Source organism: Scylla paramamosain, unplaced genomic scaffold (genome assembly GCF_035594125.1).
Source record: "Scylla paramamosain isolate STU-SP2022 unplaced genomic scaffold, ASM3559412v1 Contig5, whole genome shotgun sequence".
In the NCBI taxonomy this organism is placed as follows: Eukaryota; Metazoa; Arthropoda; class Malacostraca; order Decapoda; family Portunidae; genus Scylla; species Scylla paramamosain.
In genome coordinates this window covers 2032501-2049506 of record NW_026973670.1, presented here as the reverse complement: position 1 = coordinate 2049506, position 17006 = coordinate 2032501, and the positions used below count along the sequence as shown (strand labels likewise).

The window sequence follows — 17006 nt, the reverse complement described above, 5'->3', positions numbered from 1 at the left end:
CTTCATATGAGGAGTTCCTTTAGACATAGCAACTTATTTATATTTTCATATACCCATATTATTATTATTATAGGTACAAATTTAGATTTCCTGTTATTGCACAAGGTACAAACTCAAGGATTTTTTTTTTTTTTTTTTTTTTTTTAACGTCTAGTTTTCCCTAGTCTGTTAGGGCTGAGACGGTGCCTCCTGATGAAGGACTTTTGGATTTGGCATTTGGGAACCGTTACCCCGAGTGGATGCCCTTCCTACCCTCGGACCGTAGCCAGGATTCGAACCCGTGCGCCTGATGACCACTTGGCCCCCAAAGCGCGCGCGGTACCACTGTACCACGGCGGCTCCCACTGTACCACGGCGGCTCCCGTACAAACTCAAGGATAATTCTTCATTATATGGACAAGTGTTTTATTACTCTAATACATAGGATTAAATGTTCTTCTTCTTCTTTCTTTTTTTTTTTATTTTTAAGCTACTTTTATAATTAGTCCTAATATATAAATATATATAATTTATTTATCTATTTATTTATTTATTTATTTTTATTTATTTTTTTTTTTTGTCTGCCCATAAAGCAGTTGCTTGCTAAAGGCTGTTTGTTTGTTATAAAAGTATATTAAGTTCTTAACTCAACTGTAAAATGACAAACATAATAAAGTGTTTAAAATGTTTAAAGTGTTTATTCACGTGTTTCACCATTTAGTTACCTATAGTCAATAACACTCATAATACACGTTCGTGGTAATTACGTTTTGTTTCACCATATAGGGTACTTTGCATGCATTTTGCTGTTTTTGTACTTAACAACAGGTGTAGGTAACAATATGAAAAACTCAAAATATACGTTTTTGGTAAAATGTTTCTGTTTCTCCGTATAGAAAGCTATTCACGCGTTTTTGCGATTTGGTAATTGAGAAGCTCTAAAAACTTATTATAAACTTTTGTTATAATGATTTCTCGTTTCCTTATATTGAGTGATTGGCATATATTTTAGAGTTTTGGTTCCTGAACAGCTCAAACACACTCAAAATACACGTTTTTAAATATCTTTGTTATCTTTCTTCAAATTACAAGCTTTGCATGCATTTTATAGTTATCATACCAAACATGGTGAAAAATATTCAAAATCCAAATTTTTGGTACGTTGTTTTGTTTCTCCATACAGAATGCTTTTCACGCGAGTTAGTGTTTTGATAACTAAGAAGCTCAGAAACACTTATTATACACGTATCTTGCAATAACGATTTGTTTCCTATATAGGGTATTTTGTATGCATTTTATGTAACAAGCTTAAAACACTGAAAATATATTTTTTTGGGTAATGTAAATCTGCTTCTCCATAAAGAGTGTTTTCCATGCGTTTTAGCGTTTTGGTACGTAAGACGCTCAGAATACTTAAGATACACGTTTTTGGTAATGTTTTGTTCCTCGGTATAGAGCAGGGGTGTCAAACACGCGGCCCGCCACACTACTATGTGCGGCCCGCGGCACGTCTCATATTTCAGTCTTACAGTTGGTCTTTTTACAGGAATGATTAAGCCAGCCAGCCCTTTGCATTTTAAAGTCATTATATAAAGATATAAAGATACTATTATATTTTTTGGGCGGTGATGTTCCTCTGTGGTATAGTAACTCCCAACCTCGTCAAGTGTGTGTGTGTGTGTGTGTGTGTGTGTGTGTGTCCGGCTCGCCGCCACCCGCCAACATTCTCTCTCTCTCTCTCTCTCTCTCTCTCTCTGTGTGTGTGTGTTATTGTTAAAAGTATTTTTCTTAATTAAAGTAAGTGATTGCAAAGACAATGTCACCAGCAGGAACTTTACCATCTGCTTCAAGTTTTCTATCGTGTTTTGTAGTGAATGAATTATTCTCATATATTTTTACGTAAATCATGTGACCATTTCGTCTCGTCGACTGCGTTCCAAAGCCAGTGACTATAGGTGACGAGAATACACGTAGTCGTACGGGCCCTGCTCCGTAATATACATGTATTAGACGTGACCATAACTCGTCATTCCTCCGTCTCACCGAGAATCGGCCTTTGGCTTCAGTCCTGCTTTGTCCTTCGAGAGCGTCACAGCGTCAGATTTTGGTGTGACTCTTACTGCATATCATCTCATCATGATTTCCAAGAAGCGAACAGTTACTGAAGAACATCGTGTGATGCAGGAAAAGTGGAAAATATCTTACTTTTTTGCACACCTGAGTTTCGTGGAATTATCAGCAGAGAAAAGTACTGCAACATGATTTCCAAGTTACTGAACGAATTTGGAGAAAGATTTGCAGACTTAAAGAACCTTGAGAGTGATTTCTCGATCTTTCGAAATCCTTTCGCTGCAAATCCTGATGAGACACCAGAGGATATTCAGTTAGAACTAATTGATCTTCAGTGCGATTCTGCGTTGAAGGAAAAGTTCTCAAGTGTTGATATTGGTACATTCTATCAATATGTTGGGCCAAGATATCCTCGAATCAAATGTTTGGCATCAAAGATTATGTCAATGTTCGGCAGTACCTATGTCTGTGAGCAACTCTTCTCACTGATGAACTTGAACAAGTCTGGACTCAGGTCTCGGCTCACTAATGAACACCTCAACTCAACACTGAAAGTAGCCATTGCTCAGTCTCTGGCGCCAAACATAGACGAACTTGTACAGACCAAGAGGTGCCAAGTTTCTGGGAGCAGCACGACCAGGAATTAAGGTAAATGATGCTTCCTTTTCTTTACTGGTTTATCTTTTGGTTAGGTGTGTGCAAACGCGAGTGAAGGTAGAATATATTATTATTATTATTATTATTATTATTATTATTATTATTATTATTATTATTATTATTATAATATTACCTATTATTATTATTATTATTATTATTATTATTATTATTATTATATAATTACCTATTATTATTATTATTATTATTATTATTATTATTATTATTATTATTATTATTATTATTATTATTATGGTCATACGTGATTATCTGGCCCGCACATTGAATGTGAAGGTGAAATCTGGCCCCTTGGGATAAATGAGTTTGACACCCCTGGTATAGAGTGCTATTAATGCGTTTTTGAGTGTTTCTTCGTACAGAGTGATATTAAAACCGTTTTCGAATTTTTGGTACAGAAGAAGCTCAAAAGTACTCATATTACATTTTTCTCGTAATGTCTTTTCGTTTCCTCATATAAGGTGCTTTCCATTCTCTTCGACGTTTTTGTACGTACCAAGCTCAAAAACAAACAAGACACTTTTTTTTTATGATATTAATGTTTTCCTCTGCAAATAGAGTTTTCCATGAGTTTTAACATTTTGTTACGGAAGAATCTCGGAAACATTCAAAAGACACTTTTTTGGTAATATTTTATTTTCGTATATATATGCTGCTATAGATGCTAATTAGCGTTTTAGTGTTCAAAAACACTTAAAACACACTTTCCTGATAATGTTTTCTTTCCCCATATAGTGTGCTTTGCATGCATTTTAGCGTCATTACTCATAATAATGTGAAATACACTCAAAATACACATTTTTGGTAATGTTGTTTATGCGTTTTGACATTTTTGTATCTAAAAAGCTCAAAAAACACTCGTTGTACACGTCTCTTCTAATTTCCATTTGTTTTCCCATAGAATACTTTCCATGCATTATGCCGTTTTTGTACGTAACAATATAAAAAATAGCCAAAATATTTTTTTTTTTTTCCCAAGTTAGTCTGTTTCTCCATAAAGAATGTTTTTCATGCGTTTAGAGTTTTCGTACGTAAGTAGCTCAAAAACTCAAAAGTCACGTTTCTTTTTGTAAAGTTGTTTTGTTTCCTTATATAGGGAGCTTTCTATTCTTTTTTTTCCTCTTGGTGCTACACACGCTGATAAACACTCAAATAACATGTATTTAGAAATGTAATTTATTCTTGTTTTGGTAACTAACAATGTGAAACACACTCAAAATACACGTTTTTTGTAATGCTGTTCTGTTTCTCTATATAGAGCTATTCATGCCTTTTAGCATTACCTAATAAATTTAAATACACTCATAATAAACATTTCTCGTAATGTCTTTTCGTTTTTTCATATGGTAATTTCCATTCATTTTGACGTTTTTTGTAAGTATGAATGTTGAGAACATTAAAAACACCTTTTATTTTTATCTTATTTTTTTTTATAATGTCATTCTCTTATTCTCCATAAACGGTGTCTTACTTATTTAGCTTTTTGGTACGTAAGAAGCTTGAAAACTCTCAAAAGAGACGTTTTTCGTAACGCTGTTTTCTATTCCCATACAGGGTGATTTCCATTCATTTATCGTTTTGGTGCTTAACACGCTCATAAACACTCAAGTATAAATATCGTTTCATTTCTCTATATAAAGTGCTTTGCATGGATTTCGGCATTTACGTGCCTAACAATGTGAAATACACTCAAAAATACACGTTTTTGCTAATGTTGCTCTGTTTTTTCAATATAGACTACTACGTTCTGGTACCTAAGAAGCTCCGAAACTAATAATACACGTCACTGGAAATGTCCTTTCGTTTCCCCTTTCGCTTTTAGTAGCATTTTGGCGTTTATGTATGTAACAAGCTCAAAAACACTCAACTTTTTTCTTTTGGTAATATTATTGTTTCTCCATAAAGGGTGTCATCTATGCGATTTACCGTTTTGGCACGTAAGAAGTTCAAAAATCACTAAAAAGACACCTTTTTTAGTAATTTTGATTTGTATTCTAATATTAAGTGAATTTTCTTTTTTTTTTTTAGCGATTTTGTGCCCAACACAAAAAAAAAAAAACCCTCTTAAGACATGTTTCTGGTAATGTCGTTTCGTTTCCCCGTACAGGGTACTTTCCATGCATTTTGACGTTTTTCCTCGTAGCAAGCTGAAAATACACAAAATATATATACTTGTTTTAATAATTTTATTCTGTTTCTTCATAATGGGTGTTTTGCATGAGTTTTTGCGTTTTTATACGTAAACAACTCAAAAACACTCAGAAGACACGTTTCTGAAAATCTCGTTTCCTTTCCCCATATAATGTGCTTTGCGTACATTTTACTACGCATTTTTGGTACATAATATGAAATGCATTAAAAATACACGTTTTTGGTAAAGTTGTTCTGTTTCTCTATGTAGAGTGCTATTCATGCGTTTTAGCGTTTTGATATCTACGATGATGAAAAAAAAAAAAACGTTTCCACATGTAAGGTTCTCTGCCTGCAAATATTTTTTTTTCTACGTAACAAGCTAAAAAAAACTCTCAAAACACTTGTTTTCATTAAGGTTATTCTGTTTCTCCATAGAGTGTGTTTTGCATGCGTTTTAGCGAGCTCGTATGTAATAACTTCAGAAACAAACTCAAAAGACATATTTATCATAATGTTTTCTTTTCCCATATAAACTGATTTTCAGGCTTTTTAGCATTTTCGTGCCTATCACGCTCAAAAACACTCATTACATCTGGTAATGTTTCTTTTCCATGCATTTTGGCGTTTCAGCATCTTTTATTGTGTAATACACTTAAAATACAAATTTTTGGGTAATGCCTATTTCTCGATATAGAGTGCTATTCCTGCCTTTTAGATTTTGGTACCTAATATGCTAAAAAAAAAACTCATAGCACATGCTACTCGTAATGTCTTTTCGTCTCCCCATATAGATTACTTTTCATACATATTTTCATTTTTCTATGTAACAAGCTCAAAAACACTCAAAATACACTTTTTCTGGGGTGATAAAATAATCTTTTTTTTTTTATATAGGAGGGACACTGGTCAAGGGCAACAAAAATACAATGAATAAAAAAAAGCCACTGAGATGCCAGTCCTAGAAAAGAGTCCAAAGCGGTAGTCAAAAATAGAAGGATAAGTGTCTTGAAACCACCCTCCTGAAGGAATTCAAGTCATAGGAAGGTGGAAATACAGAAGCAGGCAGGGAGTTCCAGAGTTTACCAGAGAAAAAGGTGAATGATTGAGAATACTGGTTAACTCTTGCATTAGAGAGGTGAACAGAATTAGGGTGAGAGAAAGAAAAAAGTCTTGTGCAGAGAGGCCGCGGGAGGAGGGGAGGCATGCAGTTAGCAAGATCAGAAGAGCAATTAACATGAAAATAGCGGTAGAAGCTAGAGATGCAATACTGCGGCGATGAGAGAGATGCTGAAGACAGTCAGTTAGAGAATCGGAGTTGATGAGACGAAGAGTTTTTGATTCCACCCTATCTAGAAGAGCGGTATGAGTGGAACCCCCAACACACGTGAAGCATACTCCATACATGGACGAATAAGGCCCTTGTACAAAATTAGCAGCTGGGGGGGGTGAGAAAAACTGGCGGAGACGTCTCAGAACGTCTAACTTCGTAGAAGCTGTTTTAGCTAGAGATGAAATGTAAAGCTTCCAGTTCAGATTATAAGTAAAGGACAGACCGAGGATATACATTGTAGAAGAGGGAGACAGTTGAGTGTCATTGAAGAAAAAGGGATAATTGTCCGGAAGGTTATGTCCAGTTGATAGATGGAGGAATTGGCTTTTTGAGGCAATGAACAATAATAAGTTTGCTCTGCCCCAATCAGAAATTTTAGAGAGATCAGAAGTCAGGAGAAGAACAACAGCAACAGAACGGTCAGAAAGGAAACTTGAGATGAAGTTACAGAGAGTAGGATAGAAGCCATAGGAGGGTAGTTTGGAAATCAAAGTTTTCTGCAAGACTCTATCAAAAGCTTTTAATATATCCAAGGGAACAGCAAAAGTTTCACCAAAATCTCTAGAAGAGGATGACCAAGACTCAGTAAGGAAAGCCAGAAGATCACCAGTGGAGCGGCCTTGACAGAACCCATACTGGTGATCAGATAGAAGGTTGTGAAGTGATAGATGTTTAAGAATCTTCCTGTTGAGGATAGATTCAAAGACTTTACAGGAAATTAAAGCAATAAGGCAGGAAATTAAAGCAATAGGACGGTAGTTTGGGGGATTAAAACTGTCACTCTTTTTAGGAACAGGCTGAATGTAGGCAAACTTCCAGCAAGAAGGAAAGGTAGATGTTGACAGACAAAGTTAAAAGAGTTTGACTATGCAAGGTGCAAACACGGAGGCACAGTTTCAGAGAACAATAGGAAGGACCCCATCAGGCCTACAAGCCTTCCGAGGGTTTAGGCCAGCGAGGGCATGGAAAACATTATTGCGAAGAATTTTATTGGGTAGCATGAAGTAGTCAGATTGGAGGAGAGGGAGGAACAAGCCCAGAATCGTCCAAGGTAGAGTTTTTAGCAAAGGTTTGAGCGAAGAGTTCATGGTGCCATCTGGTTGAAATAAAGGAGGGAAAGAAGAAGAAGCAAAATTATTTGAGATATTTTTAGCTAGTTGCCAGAATTCACGAGGGGAGTTAGATCTTGAAAGATTTTGACACTTTCTGTTAATGAAGGAGATTTTGGCTAGCTGGAGAACAGACTAGGCATGGATCCAAGCAGAAATATAAAGTGCATGACGGAAGGCTCAAGTACCTTTTGTGGGCCAACCTCTCTATCATGTATAGCACGAGAACAAGCTGTGTTAAACCAAGGTTTGGAAGGGTTAGGTCGTGAAAAAGAGTGAGGAATGTACGCCTCCATGCCAGACACTATCACCTCTGTTATGCGCTCGGCACACAAAGACGGGTCTCTGACACGGAAGCAGTAGTTATTCCAAGGAATATCAGCAAAATACCTCCTCAGGTCCCCCCAACTAGCAGAGGCAAAACGCCAGAGGAACCTTCGCTTAGGGGGATCCTGAGGAGGGATTGGAGCGATACGATACAGATATGAACAATGAAGTCTCCAAGAATGGAGATCTCTGCAAAAGGGAAGAGAGTCAGAATGTGCTCCACTTTTGAAGTTAAGTAGTTAATTAATGTCTTATAGTCAGGTGAGAGTTATACAGCACAGATGAATTTAGTTTGAGAGTGACTCTGTAGTTGTATCCAGATGATGAAAAACTCTGAAGATTCAAGAGCTCAGGCCCGATAGCAGGTTAAGTCGTTGCGCACATAAACGCAGCATCCAGCTTTGGATTGAAAATGAGGATAGAGAAAGTAGGAGGGAACAGAAAAGGAGCTACTGTCAGTTGCCTCAGACACCTGAGTTTCAGTGAGGAAGAGATGAGGTTTAGAAGAGGAGAGGTGTTTTTCTACTGATTGAAAATTAGATCTTAGATCGCGAATGTTGCAGAAGTTAATGAAGAAAAAGTTGACGGGGGTGTCAAGACACTTAGTCGTCGTCAGGAGGGCAGTCTGACCTGGGGACATTTGTGATCACCTCCCCAGGTAGGAATTCCGAGGTTGATGTAGGAGTCACCATGATAATTTAGAGTGAAGGGTGTGTGTGTTATTAGGTGCTTGTAGTTTTTGTGTGGAGGAAGAGAGTTGTCTTTAGAGGGCAGGCTGTGACTGCCCCCTTGTGTTGTGAGACAAAGGGAAACGTTCAGTGAGGTCACAGCTGGCTCTAATGATAAGTTCACAGCAGCCCCTGATCCAGTGCTTTACACCTCACTGGGAGTAATTATCGTTTGGGCAGGTGTCTACTGCCTCCTCCTCTTTTCCTCTATTTCTGGTGTTGTATCCCGTTTGTTCACTGTAAAACAAAGTTTTTAAGATAGTCTAACTTTACATAGGCCTTTTTCCATATTCCTGTTCCTCTTCTTTCCTCCACATCTCCCTCCACAAGTTACCTCCAAGATTTTCCTCCCGTACATACCTTCCTTAGCGTTTGCTCCACCTTTCCTCCACGGCAGACCATCGTGCGAGTCTTGCCTCATAGCCAAAATAGTGTTTATAAGACAGTCTCACATTTCAGTCAGCCATATTCCTCCCACAATCCATATCTCCCCTCCTACTTTACCTCCAAGCTTCTGCTCACATACACACTTTCCTCCACTTTTCCTCCAAGCCTCCACCACGCCAACCACACGCTACCACATTTCACTCTCTCCCAAACAGGATCGGAAGAATGGCGAGTTACGGGTGTGGTAAGGGATACGCCATTCTGCAGAGTCCAACCCGCAAATGCACAGAAAACGGAACTTGGGCTGGCCATGAGCCTGCGTGTGTCCGTGAGTGTTAGCTGCTAGGTTAGGAGTGTTAAATGAAGTATTACTAATACTTTATTATGGTATTTTGTTTTTCTTTCGTGTTTATTTGATTTTTCTGGTGTGTGTGTGTGTGTGTGTGTGTGTGTGTGTGTGTGTGTGTGTGTGTGTGTGTGTATGTTTTGCTACTACTACTACTACTACTACTATGTACATGTTATCACTACTTCTACTGCTACTACTACAGTGGTGAAAAAGGGTTGTGTCCGGGAAAAGTTTCCATCTAAGTTAAAATAAAGAGATTAATCAGAACATGTAGCACACGGCATGCAGTCTGAACACAGTCAGTTGTCACATAATCTCAATTTCTGTGCTCCACCTCCACTATTTTAAAAGGCTGTACTTGAAGCTATACGAGTTTTTAAGGTCATTTTTATGGATGTAGTGACAGATTAACAAAAGTTGTATGTTATTTAAAACAGTCTCGAATACCAGGCTTATCATGTGTGTGGCCTTGGAAAACAGTCGCGTTGAGAGAGAAAGAGCACAGGGTTTCTGAAACAGGCCGCAGTGTCTGTTGCTCGCCGCTGACTCACACCTGCTTCCCTCGGCCGACAGTTGTGCCAGATTTGTCCGCACATTTCATATCGATGTTATGATGAAGTGTTAATGGCACGTCACCCTCAAATACCCAGGCCAATCTAGTCTTCATTGACTCCCCACAGAAGGGTGGTTCTGGGTGTTGGGCGCTGTTGACGTCAATGAGGTTGGGGTGGCTTGCACACACACTACTGCTATAACACATAAATGCACACACTACTTGGTTAAAGAATGCAAACTGGAGCGCCACCACGAAATAAATGAAATACGGAAAAAAAGTTTGTTCAATCTTTTTTTTTTTTTTTTTGTCTGCACGTTATGAAAATATTCGTGCAGTGTTGTCTCTTGTTGCGAAGACAAACTTGTATGTATGTTACCTGGCTGGCCGCTCTTCCTTCTTGACAAACAAATCGGCGTGTTGCCACTGACCGTCCCTGGCATCTCCAGTGCACATGGCGGTGACTGCTGTGTGTGAGCCTGTCATTGTCTAACCATGCACCTCGAGCCACCCAAGGGTATCTCGGTGGCGCTGCGGTTCGCCAGGCTGCAGAAGAGAACGCCTGCATGCACACACTGCCACAAGACTGCGACTAGAAGCGTAGTAACACAGATTCTTAACTATAAAGGTTTGACTCAGCACAACTCTTATGCTTACAGTTCTGCTTCACTTCCCAAGCTGTGCTGAGTCTGGGTCTTAAGTTTAAGACAGGTAAGGAGTCTGCTTAACTTTAAGAGTTACGCAAAGACTAAGTTAACCAAACAAAGATAGCTGACAGTCGAGTCTGACTCTCAAGAATTACCAGCCCAATGAGGATGATCTTGATGACCTATATATATATATATATATATATATATATATATATATATATATATATATATATATATATATATATATATATATATATATATATATATATATATATATATATATATATATATATATATATATATATATATATATATATATATATTTATTTATTTATTTATTTATTTATTTATTTATTTTTTTTTTTTCTTTTTTGTAGAATGAACAAAAAAGCGTGAATATTTTTAGCAACCCAATTTTTGCTAAACAAAAGAATAAAACAAAATAAAAATAGATAAATAGATAGACAAAATGATAACAATAAAATCACAATGATAAAAATGTTCTAATAGTTATAATGATTATGATAATAATTGTAATAATGATAATGATAATAATAATAATAATAATAATAATAATAATAATAATAATAATAATAATAATAATAATAATAATAATAATAGTATTTAATTAAAAAAAAATAATAATAATAATAGTAGTACTAGTTGCAGTAGTAGTAGTAGTAATATTAATAATTTTTGTGGGCATAATCGAATATGAGTTACAAACAAATAATGAATATTGGCAATAATAACGGTAATGTTTTGCATGAAGACAAACACACAAAACAAACACAAATTGTCAACAAAAAGTCGCAATACTAACATCACAAAACAACACACTAATTTTTCACAGCATAATTACATATTAATTACTAATAAATTACTGATAATTATAATAATCCATTTCATTTTCTTTTCACCAGTGAATCTCCAAGCAATAAAAATCCAATATGGCGGACTGACACAGAATTCCTCCCTTACTTAAGAGAAAAGAAAGGAAATCTCTCTTTCTTGAAGGAAAGGGAAGGAGGGAAGAGAGAGAGAGAGAGAGAGAGAGAGAGAGAGAGAGAGAGAGAGAGAGAGAGAGAGAGAGAGAAATCTTGATCTTGGTCTTGGTGAAAGAGAGAGGGAGATAGACCAAGAGGGAGCGTTTATATATATATATATATATATATATATATATATATATATATATATATATATATATATAAAAAAAAATCAATATATATATATTTTTTATTTGTCATTTTTATTTGTTTATATGTTGAATTGTTTTGCATAATTAGAAAGAAATGCTTTTGTTATTATTATTATTATTATTATTATTATTATTATTATTATTATTATTACTATTATTATTATTAATATTATTATTAATATTGTTGTTGTTATCATTATTTTTTTATTATTATAATTATTATTGTTGTTGTTGTTGTTGTTGTTGTTGTTGTTGTTCTTCTTCTTCTTCTTCTTCTTCTTGTTATTCTTGTTGTTGTTCTTATCATTTTTATTATTTGTATGTAAAGAAATTCTTTTTTCTTCTTCTTCTTAATTTTCTTTCTATTTATATTTTGTTTATTTATTTATTTATTTATTTAATGACTTATTTGTTTGTGTATTTATTAATTGTACTGATTCACCTCTCTTTTTTTTATTTATTTACGCACGTGACAGAATATTTTATTTATTTATTTATTTTTTTATGTAAGAAAGACACTGGCCAAGGGCAAGAAAAATCCAATAAAAAAAAAATGCCCACTGAAATGCCAGTCCCACAAAATGGTCAAAGCAGTGGTCAAAAATTGATGAACAAGTGTCTTAAAACCTCCCTCTTGAAGGAATTCAAGTCATAGGAAGATGGAAATACAGAAGCAGGCAAGGAGTTCCAGAGTTTACCAGAGAAAGGGATGAATGATTGAGAATACTGGTTAACTCTTGAGTTAGAGAGGTGGACAGAATAGGGGTGAGAGAAAAAAGAAAGTCTTGTGCAACAAGGCCGTGGGAAGAGGGGAGACATGCAGTTTGCAAGATCAGAAGAGCAGTTAGCATAAAAATAGCGGTAGAAAACAGCTAGAGATGCAACATTGCGGCGGTGAGAGAGAGGCTGAAGACAGTCAGTTAGAAGAGAGGAGTTGATGAGACGAAAAGCTTTTGATTTCACCCTGTCTAGAAGAACAGTATGAGTGAAACCCCCCGGACATGTGAAGCACACTCCATACATGGACGGATAAGGCCCTTGTATAGAGTTAGCAGCTGGCGGGGGTGAGAAAACCGGCGGAGACGTCTCTGGACGCTTAATATCATAGAGGCTGTTTTAGCTAGAGATGAGATGTCAAGTTTCCAGTTCAGATTATAAGTAAAGGACAGACTAAAGATGTTCAGTGTAGAAGAGGGGGACAGTTGGGTGTCATTAAAGAAGAGAGGATAGTTGTCTGGAAGGTTGTGTCGAGTTCATAGTTGGAGGAATTGAGTTTTTGAGGCATTGAACAATACCAAGTTTGCTCTGCCCCAATCAGAAATTTTAGAAAGATAAGAACTCAAGCGTTCTGTGGCTTCCCTGCGTGAAATGTTTACCTCCTGAAGGGTTGGACGTCTATCAAAAGACGTGGAAAAGTGCAGGGTGGTATCATCAACGTAGGAGTGGATAGGACAAGAAGTTTGGTTTAGAAGATCATTAATGAATAATAAGAAGAGAGTGGGTGACAGGACAGAACCCTGAGGAACACCACTGTTAATAGATTTAGGAGTAGAACAGTGACCGTCTACCACAGCAGCAATAGAACGGTCAGAAATGAAACTTGAGATGAAGTTACAGAGAGAAGGATAGAAGCCGTAGGAGGGCAGTTTGGAAATCAAAGCTTTGTGCAAGACTTTATCAAAATCTTTTGATATGTCAAAGACAACAGCAAAAGTTTCACCAAAAACTCTAAAGGAGGATGACCAAGACTCAGTAAAGAAAGCCAGAAGATCACCAGTAGAGCAGCCTTGACGGAACCCATACTGGCGATCAGGTAGAAGGTTGTGAAGTGATAGATGTTTAAGAATCTTCCTGTTGAGGATAGATTCAAAAACTTTAGATAGGTAGGAAATTAAAGCAATAGGACGGTAGTTTGAGGGATTAGAACGGTCACCCTTTTTAGGAACAGGCTGAATGTAGGCAAACTTCCAGCAAGAAGGAAAGGTTGACAGACAGAGCTATAAAGAGTTTGACTAGGCAAGGTGCAAGCAAGGAGGCACAGTTTCGGAGAACAATAGGAGGGACATGGACATGGAGGGCATGGAAAACATCATTGCGAAGAATTTTAATAGGTGGTATGAAATAGTCAGAGGGTGGAGGAGAGGGAGGAACAAGACCAGATTCGTCCAAGGTAGAGTTTTTTAAGCAAAGGTTTGAACAAAGAGTTCAGCATTAGAAATAGATGTGATAGCAGTGGTGCCATCTGGTTGAAATAGGGGAGGGAAAGAAGAAGAAGCAAAGTTATTGGAGATATTTTTGGCTAGATTTCAAAGTCACGAGGGGAGTTAGATCTTGAAAGGTTTTGACACTTTCTGTTAATGAAGGAGTTTTTGGCTAGTTGGAGAACAGACTTGGCATGCTTCCGGGCAGAAATATAAAGTGCATGAGATTCTGGTGATGAAAGGCTTAAGTAGCTTTTGTGGGCCACCTCTCTATCATGTATAGCACGAGAACAAACTGTGTTAAACCAAGGTTTAGAAGGTTCAGGACGAGAAAAAGAGTGAGGAATGTACGCCTCCATGCCAGACATTATCACCTCTGTTATGCGCTCAGCACACAAAGACGGGTCTCTGACACGGAAGCAGTAGTCATTCCAAGGAAAATCAGCAAACTATCTCCTCAGGTCCCCCCAACTAGCAGAGGCAAAACGCTAGAGGCACCTTCGCTTAGGGGGATCCTGAGGAGGGATTGGAGCGATAGGACAAGATACAGATATGAGATTGTGATCGGAGGAGCTCAATTGAGAAGAAAGGGTGACAGCATAAGCAGAAGGATTAGAGGTCAGGAAAAGGTCACGAATGTTGGGCGTATCTCCAAGACGGTCAGGAATACGAGTAGGGTGCTGCACCAGTTGCTCTGGGTCGTGGAGGATAGAAAAGTTGAAGGCTAGTTCACCAGGATGGTCAGTGAAGGGAGAAGAAAGCTGGAGGTGAACATTGAAGTCTCCAAGAATGGAGATCTCTGCAAGAGGGAAGACGGTCAGAATGTGCTCCACTTTGGAAGTTAAGTAGTCAAAGAATTTCTTATAGTCAGAGGAGTTAGGTGAGAGGTACAAAGCACAGATAAATTTAGTTTGAGAGTGACTCTGTAGTCGTTTCCAGATGGTTTAAAACTCGGATGATTCAAGAGCATGGGCACGAGAGCAGGTTAAGTCATTGCGCACATAAACGCAGCATCCAGCTTTGGATCGAAAATGAGGATAGAGAAAGTAGGAGGGAACAGGAAAGGGGCTACTGTCAGTTGCCTCAGACGCCTGAGTTTCAGTGAGAAAAAGAAGATGAGATTTAGAAGAGGAAAGGTGGTGTTTTGCATATTGAAAATTAGATCTTAGACCGTGAATGTTGCAGAAGTTAATGAAGAAACAGTTAAGGGGCGATTTTAAGTTAAGTTAAGGGGCGATGATTTTAATTTTTGTTTTAAGTGAAGGGTGTGTGTGTTATTAGGTGCTTGTAGTTTTGTGTGGAGGAAGAGATTTGTCTTTAGAGGGCAGGCTATGACTGCCTCCTTGTGTTGTGAGACACAAAGGGAAACGTTCAGTGAGGTCACATCTGGGTTTAATGATAAGTTCACAGCACCCCCTGAACAGTGCATTAGACCTCACTGCGAGTAATTATCGTTTCGGCTGGTGTCTACTGCCTCCTCTTCTGCTAGCTCGTTATTGGCTGCTGGCTGGCCAATCACGGCTTAGGAACCCTTGATTTAACCAACATTCCTTTAAGATTAACAACAAGAACAAGAACAACAGCAACAACAACAACAACAACAACAAGAATAATAATAATAATAACAATAATAATAATAATAATAATAATAATAATAATAGTAATAATAATAATAATAATAATAATAATGATAATAATAATTTCACTTATATTAATTATATACTCATGAAAAGCTTAACTGTATTTTATTTTTGTGTTTTTTTTGTGTGTGTTTTGTGTATAAATAAAAAAGTAGTAGTAGTAGTAGTAGTAGTAGTAGTAGTAGCAGTAGTAGTGGTGGTGGTTGTGGTGGTGGTGGTGGTGGTGGTGGTGGCAGTAACAACAAGCCAAGTAGACACCAAAAGCCACAAGAAAGGCCCCTCAACTAGTACTTAGCTGCTTCTGACGTTCCTAGCAAGAAGAAGAGGTGAAGGTGAGGTGAAGAGGTGAGCGGAGGAGCACAGTTAGTACAAGGCGTCCAAGGCAAAGCTGCGTATTAAGTGGATGGTGCTGGAATGGATCGATTTCCGACGGTTTAGCAGTGTTTGGGATGTCTGGATGTTTGGTTCGAAATTGTTTGTTTTTCCGCAGTGTCTCCGTTTGTGTTTTACCTCCGTGTTTGCTATTGGGTGTGTAGGTGCGTCTGTGTTTCCTCCATGTTTCCTCCGTGTTTGACTATTGTGCCTCACTTGCTAGATAGTTAAAATGGTCGTTTGGAAGATAGTCTCAGTAGACATGCAGCGTGCACCTAAAGTTGTGTGAACGTGGTGAGACAAGACCTGACGAGTGCACGAGCCAGTTTTTTTTTTTTTTTTATGTAGGAAGGATACTGGCCAAGGGCAACAAAAATCTAATAAAAAAAAAATGCCCACTGAAATGCCAGTCCCTTAAAAGGGTCAAAGCAGTGGTCAAAAATTGGTGGATAAGTGTCTTGAAACCTCCCTCTTGAAGGAATTCAAGTCATAGGAAGGTGGAAATACAGAAGCAGGCAAGGAGTTCCAGAGTTTACCAGAGAAAGGGATGAATGGTTGAGAATACTGGTTAACTCTTGCGTTAGAGAGGTGGACAGAATAGGAGTGAGAGAAAGAAGAAAGTCTTGTGCAGCGTGGCCGCGGGAGGAGGGGAGGCATGCAGTTTGCAAGATCAGAAGAGCAGTTGGCATGAAAATAGCGGTAGAAGACAGCTAGATATGCAACATTGCGGCGGTGAGAGAGGGGCTGAAGACAGTCAGTTAGAGGAGAGAAGTTGATGAGACGAAAAGCTTTTGATTCCACCCTGTCTAGAAGAGCAGTATGAGTGGAACCCCCCAGACATGTGAAGCATATTCCATACATGGACGGATAAGGCCCTTGTACAGAGTTAGCAGCTGGGGGGGTGAGAAAAACTGGCGGAGACGTCTCAGAACACCTAATTTCATAGAAGCTGTTTTAGCTAGAGATGAGATGTGAAGTTTCCAGTTCAGATTATAAGTAAAGGACAGACCGAGGATGTTCAGTGTAGAAGAGGGGGACAGTTGAGTGTCATTGAAGAAGAGGGGATAGTAGTCTGGAAGATTGTGTCGAGTTGATAGATGGAGGAATTGAGTTTTTGAGGCATTGAACAATACCAAGTTTGCTCTGCCCCAATCAGAAATTTTAGAAAGATCAGAAGTCAGGCGTTCTGTGGCTTCCCTGCGTGATATGTTTACCTCCTGAAGGGTTGGACGTCTATGAAAAGACGTGGAAAAGTGCAGGGTGGTATCATCAGCATAAGAGTGGATAGGACAAGAAGTTTGGTTTAGA

The 17006-nt window shown here is 37.9% G+C and overlaps 1 protein-coding gene across 1 annotated transcript; it reads left to right on the top strand.

The window, feature by feature from the left end:
- Nucleotides 1–2237: 2237 nt before the first annotated feature.
- LOC135096620 (general transcription factor II-I repeat domain-containing protein 2B-like) lies at nucleotides 2238–2696 on the top strand. Its single transcript, XM_063998249.1, has one exon. The coding sequence runs from the start codon at nucleotides 2238–2240 to the stop codon at nucleotides 2694–2696; it is 459 nt and encodes a 152-aa protein (XP_063854319.1).
- The last annotated feature ends 14310 nt before the right edge of the window (nucleotides 2697–17006 follow it).

Bases quoted from the DNA above. Each gene is read 5' to 3' on its own strand.
- LOC135096620 (XM_063998249.1), top strand. From the start codon at position 2,238: ATGATTTCCAAGTTACTGAACGAATTTGGAGAAAGATTTGCAGACTTA.